General features: G+C 72.8%; 1 protein-coding gene across 1 annotated transcript; it reads right to left on the minus strand.

Annotated features, from left to right (window-relative positions):
* Positions 1-72: 72 nt before the first annotated feature.
* LOC309416555 (sodium/potassium-transporting ATPase subunit alpha-2-like) lies at positions 73-8190 on the minus strand (the record flags this gene model as incomplete). The annotated part of the gene is given in 20 exon segments (XM_082016095.1): positions 73-207; positions 431-576; positions 1459-1582; positions 1648-1745; positions 1748-2054; positions 3605-3755; positions 3827-3963; positions 4101-4276; positions 4612-4801; positions 4879-5013; positions 5131-5240; positions 5482-5680; positions 5907-6175; positions 6265-6382; positions 6532-6666; positions 6757-6870; positions 7290-7493; positions 7789-7848; positions 7941-8045; positions 8137-8190. Coding segments are annotated over 20 exon segments (2967 nt in total), but the record flags the coding sequence as incomplete, so codon positions are not given.
* Between the last annotated feature and the right edge of the window lie 3766 nt (positions 8191-11956).

The raw sequence follows: 11956 nt of genomic DNA on the forward strand, positions 1-11956 counted from the left end.
GGAGAGCGGCGTGGGTGGGAGGCACGGGGGGGGGGGGCGGGGGGAGCACCCGAGGGTGCCGGGGGCGCCCACCCACTTCATGCCCTGCTGGAAGACGGAGTTGCGGCGGGTCTTGCAGATGATGAGGTCGGCCCACTGCACCACCACGATGCTGGCGAAGAAGGCGGTGTGGCACGTGAACTCCACCACCTTGCGCTGCTCGTAGGTCTGGGGCGGGGGGCACGGCCTCAGCGCGCGCCCGCGTGCCCCCCTCGGCGCGCGAGCCGACGGGGCGGGGGGGACGGGGACACACACACACGGACGCACGCACGGACGGCGCGCGCAAAGGGGCGCGTGCGCAACCGCGGGCGCGGGCGCGGAGCTGTGCCAAGGCGGGCGCGCGGGGGGCGCGGGGGGGCGCGGGGGGGGCGCGCGCGGGGAGCCCACTCACCCACTCCTGGCCGTAGGAGTCCTCCAGGTCGTTGGTGGAGCGGTCGTCCCAGGCCAGCCGGATGCCCACCAGCGTGCCGGGCAGGAAGCCGTTCTCCGCCAGGATCACGAAGTAGGTGAAGAAACCGCCCAGCGCCTGGATCATCCCTGCGGGAGCGGGACCCCCGGATCAGGGATGGGCACCCCCGGGATCAGGGATTGGCTCCCTGGGGTCAGGGATGGGCACCCCCAGGATCAAGGATGGGCACCCCGGCATCAGGGATTGGCTCCCCAGGATCAGGGATGGGAACCCCGGGATCAGGGATGGGCACCCCCGGGATCAGGGATGGGCACCCCGGCATCAGGGATTGGCTCCCCGGGATCAGGGATGGGAACCCCGGGATCAGGGATGGGCACCCCCAGGATCAGGGATGGGCACCCCGGCATCAGGGATTGGCTCCCCAGGATCAGGGATGGGAACCCCGGGATCAGGGATGGGCACCCCGGGATCAGGGATGGGCACCCCGGCATCAGGGATTGGCTCCCCGGGATCAGGGATGGGAACCCCGGGATCAGGGATGGGCACCCCCAGGATCAGGGATGGGCACCCCCGGGATCATGAGATCAGCACCCCCAGGATCAGGGACAGGCACCCCGGGATCAGCACCCCGAGGGCCACCAGGACGTGGGGTCAGGACGCGGCCGATCACGGCACAGCACGGTGCCACTCGCTGCCCCGGGGTCACAGGTGGGTGCTCCACTATCACCAGTGGGTGCCCCGGGTCACACTGGGCTCCAGTGGCCAGCTGTGGGGACCTCACTCGGTGTCACCAGTGGGTCTGGGGGTGCTCTCGAGGGGGTGCCTGGGGTCACGCTGTGCCTGATGCCAGCGGGGGGACGCTCCCCTGGCGTCACCCCGTGGCCACGGTGCCAGCTGGGGCCACGTCCCCTGGTATCTCCCGTGGGGGTGCCTGGTGTCACCGGTGGGTCCTGGGGTGCCACCCCCTGCCCCCGCCGCCGCCCGGGGGGGCCGGCGCCCCGGCCCCTCACCGATCTGCCCGTAGGCCATGCTGATGAGCCGCTCGTTCACCAGCTTGTCGGTGCGGGGGTTCCTGGGCTGCCGCTTCATGATGTCGCTCTCGGCCGCCTCGTACGCCAGCGAGATGGCGGGGACCTGGGTGGTGGCGGGAAGTCACCCCTCGTCACCCCCTGCCACCCCCCGTCCCGCCCCCCCCTCACCATGTCGGTGCCCAGGTCGATGCAGAGGATGGTGACGGTGCCCAGGGGCAGGGGGATGTTGGCGATGATGAAGAGGAGGAAGGGGGTGATCTCGGGATGTTGCTGGTCAGGGTGTAGGCGATGGACTTCTTCAGGTTGTCAAAGATCAGGCGGCCTGGGGGTGACAGGGGCAGGGGTGGAGGGGGGGGGGCAGGCGCCCGTCCTGGAGGAGGAGGGCGACGGAGGGGCCAGCGTCGACCTTCCTCCACGCCGGTGACGATGGAGGCGAAGTTGTCGTCCAGGAGGATCATGTCGGCCGCCTGCTTGGAGACGTCGGAGCCGGCGATGCCCATGGCGATGCCGATGTCGGCCTTCTTCAGCGCCGGGGAGTCATTCACCCCGTCCCCCGTCACCGCCACGATGGCGCCCTGGGGGGGGGGTCAGGCACCGCGGGGACGGGGACAGGGCACGGGGGTACTGTGGGGCACGGGCAGGGGGACAGGGGCACCACGGGGCACAGGGATGGTGGCACTATGGGGCACAGGGGTGGGGACACCGTGGGCACAGGGATGCCGCGGGCACGGGGATGGGGACACCGTGGGCATGAGGACACCATGGGCATGGGGATGGGGACACCGTGGGCACGGGGATACCGTGGGCACGGGACACCGTGGGCACGGGGATGGGGACACTGTGGGCACAGGGATGGGGACACCGTGGGCACAGGGACACCGTGGGCACAGGGATGGGGACACCATGGGCACGGGGGTCGCCGTGGGCATGGGGATGGGGACACTGTGGGCATGGGGATGGGACATTGTGGGCATGGGGATGGGGACACCGTGGGCATGGGGACGGGGACACCGTGGGCATGGGGACATCGTGGGCATGGGGATGGGGATGCCGTGTGCATGGGGATGGGGATGCCATGGGCACGGGGTTGCCATGGGCATGGGGATGGGGACACCATGGGCACAGGGACACCGTGGGCATGGGGATGGGGACACCGTGGGCACGGGGATGGGGACACCATGGGCATGGGGATGGGGACACCGTGGGCATGGGACACCGTGGGCACGGGGATGGGGACACCATGGGCATGGGGATGGGGACACCGTGGGCATGGGATGGGGACACCGTGTGCATGGGGATGGGGATGCCATGGGCACGGGGTTGCCATGGGCATGGGGATGGGGACACCATGGGCACAGGGACACCGTGGGCATGGGGATGGGGACACTGTGGGCATGGGGACACCGTGGGCACGGGGACACCGTGGGCACAGGGATGGGGACACTGTGGGCATGGGGATGGGGACACCATGGGCATGGGGACACCGTGGGCACGGGGACACCGTGGGCATGGGGATGGGGACACCATGGGCACGGGGACACCGTGGGCATGGGGACACTGTGGGCATGGGGACACCGTGGGCATGGGGACACCGTGGGCACGGGGATGGGGACACCGTGGGCACGGGGACACCGTGGGCACAGGGATGGGGACACTGTGGGCATGGGGATGGGGACACCGTGGGCATGGGGACACCGTGGGCATGGGGATGGGGACACCATGGGCACGGGGACACCGTGGGCATGGGGACACTGTGGGCATGGGGACACCGTGGGCATGGGGACACCGTGGGCACGGGGATGGGGACACCGTGGGCACGGGGACACCGTGGGCATGGGGATGGGGACACCGTGGGCATGGGGACACTGTGGGCACGGGGACACCGTGGGCACAGGGATGGGGACACCGTGGGCATGGGGACACTGTGGGCATGGGGATGGGGACACTGTGGGCATGAGGACGCCGTGGGCACGGGGTCGCTGTGGGCATGGGGATGGGGACGCCGTGGGCACGGGGACGCCGTGGGCACGGGGTCGCCGACGCCAGTGGGGACAGGGCACTGGGAAGCATGGGGACAGCGTGGGGCAGCGGGAGGGGGCAGCAGGGGACAGAGGGACGGGGGCACCTGGCGCTGGCAGCCCTCCACGATGATGAGCTTCTGCTGGGGGGACGTGCGGGCGAAGACGATCTCGGTGTGGTTCTTGAGGATCTCGTCCAGCTGCTCCGAGGTCATGTCCTTCAGGTCGGAGCCGTGCACCACGCAGGCCTTCGCCTCCCTGCCGCAGCGCAGCCTCAGCGGGGGCCCCCGGCCCCCCGGCCCCCCGGCCCCCCCGGCCCCGGCACCCACCTGGGGTTGACCTGGCTGACGGGGATGTTGAGGCGCGCGGCGATGTCCTCCACCGTCTCGTTGCCCTCCGAGATGATGCCCACCCCCTTGGCGATGGCCTTGGCCGTGATGGGGTGGTCCCCGGTCACCATGATCACCTGGGGACACACACACAGAGGGGTGACCCCCGCCCGGGGGGAGCCCGGGGGAGATGCGGGGTGCAGGGACGGGGAGGGACAGCAGTGACCCCCGCTCAGGGGAGCCGGGGGGGGTCGGGGGGTGCACGGGCTCCCACCTTGATGCCGGCGCTGCGGCACTTGCCGACGGCGTCGGGGACGGCGGCGCGGGGGGGGTCGATCATGGACATCAGCCCCACGAAGCAGAGGTTGCTGGTGGGGAAGTTGACCTCGTCGGCGTCGAACCTGAACCCGCGGGGGAACTTGTCCGGCGGCAGGTAGAGGTGGCAGAAACCTGGCGGGCGCCGGCGGGTGACGGGGTGCGGGGACCCACGGGCCCCCCCGGCCCTCGCCCGGTACGCCTCGTCCCCGACACGCCCCCCCGGTGCCCCCCGCGACCCCGCGGTCCTACCCGCTGCATCCTCCACGCGCCACGTTCCCTCGCCCCGCGTGCCCCGTCCCCCCGCGTCCCCCCCGCCGCGTCCCCACGTCCATCCCCGTGTCCTCCGCGTCCCCCGTGTCCCTTTGCCCTCCGCATCCCCCCGCCCGTGCGCCCCCCCCGCGCCCGCCACGCAGCCCGTGCCACCAGGCTCCCGCCGCTGCCCCGGCCCCCGCGGCCCCCGTCCTCACCCAGCACGCGCTCGCCCAGCCCCCCCAGCTCCAGGTAGGCGTTCTGGAATGCCTCCCGCATCTCCTGCTCCAGCGGCACCTCCTGGCCCTGCAGCAGGATGCGGGAGCAGCGGTCCAGGATGCGCTCCGGGGCCCCCTTCATCACCAGCAGGTACCCCTGGGGGTCCTCCTCCCGCTCGTGGACGGAGAGCTGCGGGCACAGCGCGGCGTGCTGGCACCGGGCGGCACCGGCCCGCCATCCCGGGGTCGCCGCCGGCGCCGCCAGACCTGGTACTTGTTGGTGGAGTTGAAGGGGATCTCGGTGACTTTGGGGTTCTTGTCCCGCATCTTTTTGACGGAGCCGCAGGAGAGCTGGATGCACTTCAGCAGCGCCGACTCCGAGGCGTCGCCCGCCGTGTCCCGCTGGCGTGGGGAAGGGCGCTGAGGGCGGCGCCGGCGGGACGGGGGGCACCGGAGCCGGCACGGCCCCGGCTCTCGGCAGGATTCGGGGCGTTCTGGGGGGGGGCGGCATCCGCCTACCTTGGAAATGGAGACGTTTTCCTGGCCCGGCTTGAAGACGGCGCGGTTGCAGAGCCCGGCGATGCGCGCCAGCGCCGCCCAGGTGGGCGAGCGCTTGTCGAAGGTGGCACCTGGGGGACACCCGGCCCCATCAACCGCGCGGGGACCCCCCCCATCTTCTGCGGGGACACCTCCCGCCCTCCCAGGGGTGCCCTGGGGACCCGGGGGGGGCGGTGCCCGGGGAAGGGGGTGCCCGGGGAAGGGGGTGCCCGGGGAAGGGGTGCGGGGGCAGTGACATCTGGGGGCAGGGGCAAGGAAGGGGGTGCTCCGGGGGCGGGGGCGCTCAGGGGGGCAGGGTGCTCGCCCACCCACCCGACTGGTCCTCGGTGGTGTCGGCCTCGTGGATCTGGTTGTCGAACCACATGTGGGCGACGGTCATGCGGTTCTGGGTGAGGGTCCCGGTCTTGTCGGAGCAGATGGTGGAGGTGGAGCCCAGCGTCTCCACCGCCTCCAGGTTCTTCACCAGGCAGTTCTTGCGCGCCATGCGCTTGGCCGTCAGCGTCAGGCATACCTGGGGGGCACCGCGGGGCGCGGAGGGCGCCCACGGGTGTCAGCGAGCGCCAGGCACCGGACGCTGCCGGCGGCCGCGGGGCCAGCCCAGCAGAACCGGCGCCCCACGCCTCCCTCCCGCTGGCTCCAGTGCGCCCACTGCAGCTTCCCAGTAGAACCAGTGCCCGCCACCTCCCGCCCAGGGGAACCGGCGGCCCCCACCCCCCCGATCCCCCGGTGGCCCTTACGGTGACGGTGGCCAGCAGCCCCTCGGGGACGTTGGCGACGATGATGCCGATGAGGAAGATGACGGCCTCCAGCCAGGTGTAGCCCAGGATGAGGGAGAGGATGAAGAAGGAGAGGCCGAGGAAGACGGCGACGCCGGTGATGAGGCGGATGAAGTGCTCGATCTCCATGGCGATGGGCGTGCGCCCCACCTCCAGCCCCGAGGCCAGCGAGGCGATGCGCCCCATCACCGTCCGGTCCCCCGTGGAGATGACGATGCCGCGGGCGGTGCCTGGCGGGACAGGGAGGGGTGACACAGCCCGGCGGGCGCGGCGGGGACCCCCCCCGCTCCCCGCACGGGTGGGGACCCCTGGGACCCACCTTCCACGCAGTTGGTGGAGAAGAAGCAGATGTTGCGGGTCTCCAGCGGGTTCTCGTGGGTGAACTCGGGCGAGCGGGTCTGCGGCTCCGACTCCCCCGTCAGCGACGAGTTGTCCACCTGGCGCCGGCGGCACGGGTGGGAGCCGGCGGGCGCCGGGCACCGCTGGGCTGGGCGGGACGGACCCCCCCGGCCGTGGGGGCCGACGTGCCCATGCCCATCCAAGTGCCCACCCCCCGCAGCCCCCGCGCCCGCCGGCGCCCGCTCACCTTGCAGCCGTGGGAGGAGATGATGCGCATGTCGGCGGGCACCCGGTCCCCCCCCTTCACCTCCACCAGGTCGCCCACCACCACGTTCTCCGCGTTGATCTGGATCTTCTCGCCCTCGCGGATCACCAGCGCTTGCTGCCGGGGCGTGGGGCACCCTGAGGGACGCCCGGGCACCCCCACCCGGGACCCCCCGCGCCGAGCCGGGTGCCCACCCGGGGCTCCTACCTGGGGCACCATGTTCTTGAAGGAATCCATGATCTTGGAGCTCTTGGCCTCTTGGTAGTAGGAGAAGCAGCCGGTGACGATGACGACGGCGGCCAGCACCACCCCCAGGTACAGCTGGGACCCAGGCGGCACCTCAGCACCCGGCACCCCGGGGAGCAAGGTGGGACCCCCTGGGTGCCCCCCAGCACCGGGGGCTGCGGAGGGGACCCCCGCGCCGCCCTGGCGCGCTTGATACCCAAACCTGGACCCCTCAAGAGCCGGCACGTGGCGCGGGGCGGAACGTGCCCGTGCCCACGCTGTCCCACAGCTGGGGCACACGGCCAGCTGTCCCCGAGCCCCCACGGTGCCCGAGCCCCCCAGGGTGCCTGAGCCCCCCACGGTGCCCGAGCCCCCCAGGGTGCTCACCAACCCCACGATGCCCGTGGCCCCTGCGCTGCTCACGGACCCCGCGATGCCCAAGCCCCCCAGGGTGCCCGAGCTCCCCATGGTGCTCACGGACCCCGCGATGCCCGAGCCCCCCCGGGCGCCCTCACGTTGTCGTTGGAGGGCTCGTCCTCCATGGCGGCCTGGATGCCGTAGGCCAGGAAGCAGAGGATGGCCCCGATCCAGAGCAGGATGGAGAAGCCCCCGAAGAGCTGGCGGCAGAACTTGACCCACTCGGGGGTGGTGGGGGGGGGCGTCAGGGCGTTGGGGCCGTCCTGCACCAGGATCTCGGCCGCCCGCGCGTTGGTCAGGCCCTGCGGGGCGGGCACACGCTGCCACCCGGCGCCGGGGAGGGGACGGGGGACACCCTGCGGGTGGGGGAGGGCGGGGCGCCGTGGCCAGGGCGCCCCGGGGACGCGTGGGGCTACAGGCGATGGGGAGCCCGGGCGGGGGGACCCACGGAGACAGGAGGGGACGGGGGCGCGGGCGGGGGTCACCCACGGGGACGGGGATGCGGCACAAGGGGCACGGCTGGCCGTCGCCCCTGGGGACAGGAGGGGTGCGGGGTGCCGGAGATGGCCGCCGGGGCGGGACACGGGGACATCTCACCCGGGACAGGTCCACCTGGTACTTCCTGCCCAGCTCATCCAGGGACAGCTTGTGGTCGTCCTGCCGGGCACACGTCGCCCGCGTCACCCCGGCCGGGGTGGCAGGGGCAGCCATCCCCGGCGTCCGCGCGGTGTCCCCGGCCCCCTCCTCACCAAGTTGACCTCCTTCTTCAGCTCATCCAGCTCCTTCTCCTTCTGCTTCCTCTTGCCGCCCCCGTTCTCGGAGGTGGTGGCGGCGGGCGAGTACTCCCGGCCGGCCTGCGGGCGCGGGACCCCGTGGGCACGCTGGCACCGCCGGCGCGGCTGGCACCGCCGGCGGCACGGCCCTCGCCGTGGGCACGGGCATTACCATGGGCATGGATGTCACCGCCAGCATGGGGGTCACCGTGGCCACAGGCATCATCGAGGGCACGGGGCGTCACCGTGGGCACGGGGGGGACTGCAGGCACCGGTGGCAGCGTGGGCATGGGGGGCACTGCAGGCGGGGGGGGGGGGGGGTCCCAAGTTGTGGGGGCGCCATGGGTGAGGGTGGCACTGTGACCATGGGGGTGGCACTGTGGCTGCAGGGGGGTCCCCAGGACCGTGGGAGGGGGTCACTGTGGTCACAGGGCGGTCCCCAGGGCTGGGGAGGGGGGCAGTGTGGTCATGGGGGTCACACTGTGGCCGTGGGAGTGTCCCCAGGGCCGTGGGGGTCACTGTAGTCACAGGGGGGTCCCCAGGGCCGGGGGGAGTGTCACTGTGGTCACAGGGATTACACTGTGGTCAGAAGGGGGTCCCCAGGGCCATGGGGGTGTCACTGTGGCCGTGGGGGGGTCCCCACAAGCCAGGAAGAGGAACACGCCGCCAGCACCAAGGGCACCACGGAGAGGCCGGGGTGCCGCTGCAGGCAGGGGACAGGCAGCCCTGCCCGGTCTCCGGGGGGGGGGCGGCAGGGCCCCCCCCGCTGCCGGCGGCAGGGGGTCCCGCAGGGCTGGCAGGGCCGGCTCTGCCCGCCGTGCCAGAGGTTGGCAGGCGCAGGCAGGAGCAGGCAGGGGCCGGGGGGGGCGGCGGGTGCCCCAGCGTGGGGCCGGGGGGGGCGGGGGGGGGGCTATGCGGTCATGGAAAACGGCCCCGGTGCCAAGAACAACGGCCGGGAGCGGAGGGGTCGTGTTACCGCGGGGACGGACACGCGGGGGGCACCCACACCCACACCCCCCCACGGGGCACCCCCAGGCGGGGGGGGCTCTGCTTCCTGCCCCCGCCGTGGACATTGGGGGCCCCGAGGTCCCCCACGCGGGGACACTTTGGCTTTACGTGGTGGGGGGGGTGCCACTGGAAGGGGCACCCCGGGATTTTGGGAGAGGTTGCGGGAGGGTGGCACTGGGTGGGGTGGTGGGCGTCGTGTCCGTGCGTCCCCCCCGGCCATTCCCCTGGGGACAGATTGCCAGGAGGGGACGGGGCGACACCCGTGGGGGGGGCACCCACGAGGGACACCCCCTTTCCCACATCCTTCGGCGTCCCCCCACATTTGGGTGGGTGCCCAGGGCCGGGCGGGTCCCGGCGTGGGGGGGGGCGGCCGTGCCAGGCGGGACGGGGGGGCCCGGCGGGGCGAGGGGCGCCGGGCGAGGCGCCAGCCCGGGCTCAGGGCCCCCCCGCGGCCGTTGCCACGGCACCGGGGACCCTGGCGCGGAGCAGCCGGGGCCACGGGCACGGGGCCACGGGCAGGGGTGGGGGACGGGCACGGAGGGCGCTCCTTCGCGGGGGCACGGCGGCTCCGTGCCTCAGTTTCCCCACGATGGGGGATCCTTCCACCGCCCCCCCCCGCATTCCTTTCCCGAAGCGGGGGCGACCCAGGCGACCGGGCAGCCGCCCACCCGTGTCGGGGGTCACTGGGGAACAGGTGGCAGTGGGACGCCGGGGGGGGAGACAGTATGTGGGGGACACTGGCACCGAGGGGGGGCGGCAGCGGGACCCTGGGGGTGGGAGCGGAGGGCGTGGGGGCCGCGGGCTGGAGGACGCTCGTGGGTCGGTGCCGGGGACAGCGCCCACGGGTGGCAGCGGGAGGGTGATGTGGGTGCCTCGCGTGGGCGGGCACCCGGGTCGGGTGCCGGGTAGCAGCAGGCGGGTGCCCGCACGGGTGGGCTCTGCGGGGGGGGGTTGCGGTGGTGTTGCCCCGCGTGGGTGGGTGCCCCGCGCGGGCGGGTGGCGGGGCAGCGGGCGCCCCGGGCCGCCCCTACTCACCCCTCTGCCCATGGCGCTGCCGTCGCTGCTCTCGGCCCGGGGCACTCGGGGGCGGCGGCGGCGGCGGCGGCCGAGAAAAACCCTCCGGGCCCCGCCCGGCCCGGCCCCCCCGCCCCCGCCCGGCCCGGCCCCCCCCGGCCCCTCCTGGCCCGGTACCCCCGCCCCACGCCCGGCCCGGCTCCCCCCACATGATCCTGGCCCTTCCTAGGCCGTCCCGGACTCCCCCGGCCCCCTCTCCGGTCCCTCCCGTTATGGGGAAGGGGCCTCGTCCCGCCCCCCCCGGACGTGCTGGGGGTCTCCAGGCCCCTCCCGGTCCCAGCCCCGCCCCCCCTTGGAGGCGACCGTGGGACCCGGGCGTCCGGGGCGGTGGGGGGTCCCGGCTGAGCGCTGGGAACCCGGGTGCGACCCCCCCCGCGCGTGGGGGGCGATAGGGGACCCAGGCGTTCGGGACCCCCACGCTGACCCCACGGCTTGCGGGGGGGGGCAGAAGCCATCTGCACGCCTGGATGCCCCCCTGCGGCCCCCTGCCCCAGAGCAGGGGGTGACCCCGGGAGTGCAGTTTGGGGGGGGGTGTCCCCACCGGGAGGAGTCCCCACCCTGGTGTGTCCCCAGTTCTCCCAGTACGCTCCTACCCCAGCTGGCCCTGTCCCACTGGGGACGTGGAGCCACCGGGCAGCAACCGGGAACGCGGGCGGCTAAAATTAGCCAGGGAAAGGCCAGGGCCTGCAGAGGGCTGTGCCGGCAGACGACTGTGCCCCGGGGTGACTGTGCCTTTAGCCAACTGTGCCCAGAGACATGGCTGTGCCCAGGGGACCGGCTGTTCCCGGGGACCGGCTGTGCCTGCGGACACGGTTGTGCCTGTGGTAGCTGTGCCCAGGGACACGGCTGTGCCTGGAGATCGACTGTGCCCAGGGATGACTGTGCCTGGGGACATGGCTGTGCCTGGAGACTGACTGTGCCCGGGGACATGGCTGTGCCTGTGGATGCGGCTGTGCCTGGAGACTGACTGTGCCCGGGGACACGGTTGTGCCTGTGGATGCGGCTGTGCCTGGAGACTGACTGTGCCCGGGGACATGGTTGTGCCTGTGGATGTGGCTGTGCCCGGGGACCGGCTGTGCTCGGGGACACGGTTGTGCCTGTGGACGCGGCTGTGCGCAGGGATCGGCTGTTCCTGGGGCCAAGGCTGTGCCAGGGCAGTGCCCAGTGACATGTCCTGACACCCCCACACCCCCCAGTGCCCCCCTCTGGCCCCCCAGTCCCGCTCCCAGGTGTTCCCCCCCCCATGCTCTCCCCCCAGCCCCCCAGGGTCTGGCTTAGTCGCCATGGCAACCGTCAAGGGCAGCTCAAGGGCATGGGGGGGGCACAGCCGTGGGGCCCACAGCCCCCCGCACCAGTGCCACCAGCCTGCACCAGTGCTCCCAGCATCCCCACACCCCAGTCTGCTGCACCAGTCCCCTGGTCCAGACTCACGCTCCCAGTGTACCCCAGTATCCCCAGTCCAGTCCTGCACACCCAGGGTAGCCCAGTACCCCCAGTCTAGACCAGTCTCTCCAGTCCATGCCAGTACCCCATCTGTCCCAGTACCTCCCAGCCTGCCCCAGTCTGTCCCAGTACTTCATAGTCTGCCCATTTCCCCCAGCACAACCTTGTCCATCCCTGTATGCTCCAGCCTCTCCCAGTATGTCCCAGTCCCTTCCAGTCCCCCCCATCTGCCCCAGCACCTCCAAGTCCATCCCAGTCACCCCAGTCCATTACAGTGCCCCCAATCTGTGTCCCAATGCCCCCAGTCCATCCCAGTGCCCCCAGTCCTTCCCAGTGGCCCCAGTCCATCCCAGTCCCCCCAGTCCATTCCAGTGCCCCCAGTTTGTCCCAGTCGGGGCCGGGCGCGCTGAGGCCAGGGCGGGGGGCAGTGTTTACCCAGGCTGTGCCCCCCGTTGTCCCCCCCCGCT

The sequence above is a fragment of the Phaethon aethereus genome, assembly GCF_964289735.1.
Source record: "Phaethon aethereus genome assembly, contig: HAP1_SCAFFOLD_771, whole genome shotgun sequence".
Lineage (NCBI taxonomy): Eukaryota > Metazoa > Chordata > Aves > Phaethontiformes > Phaethontidae > Phaethon > Phaethon aethereus.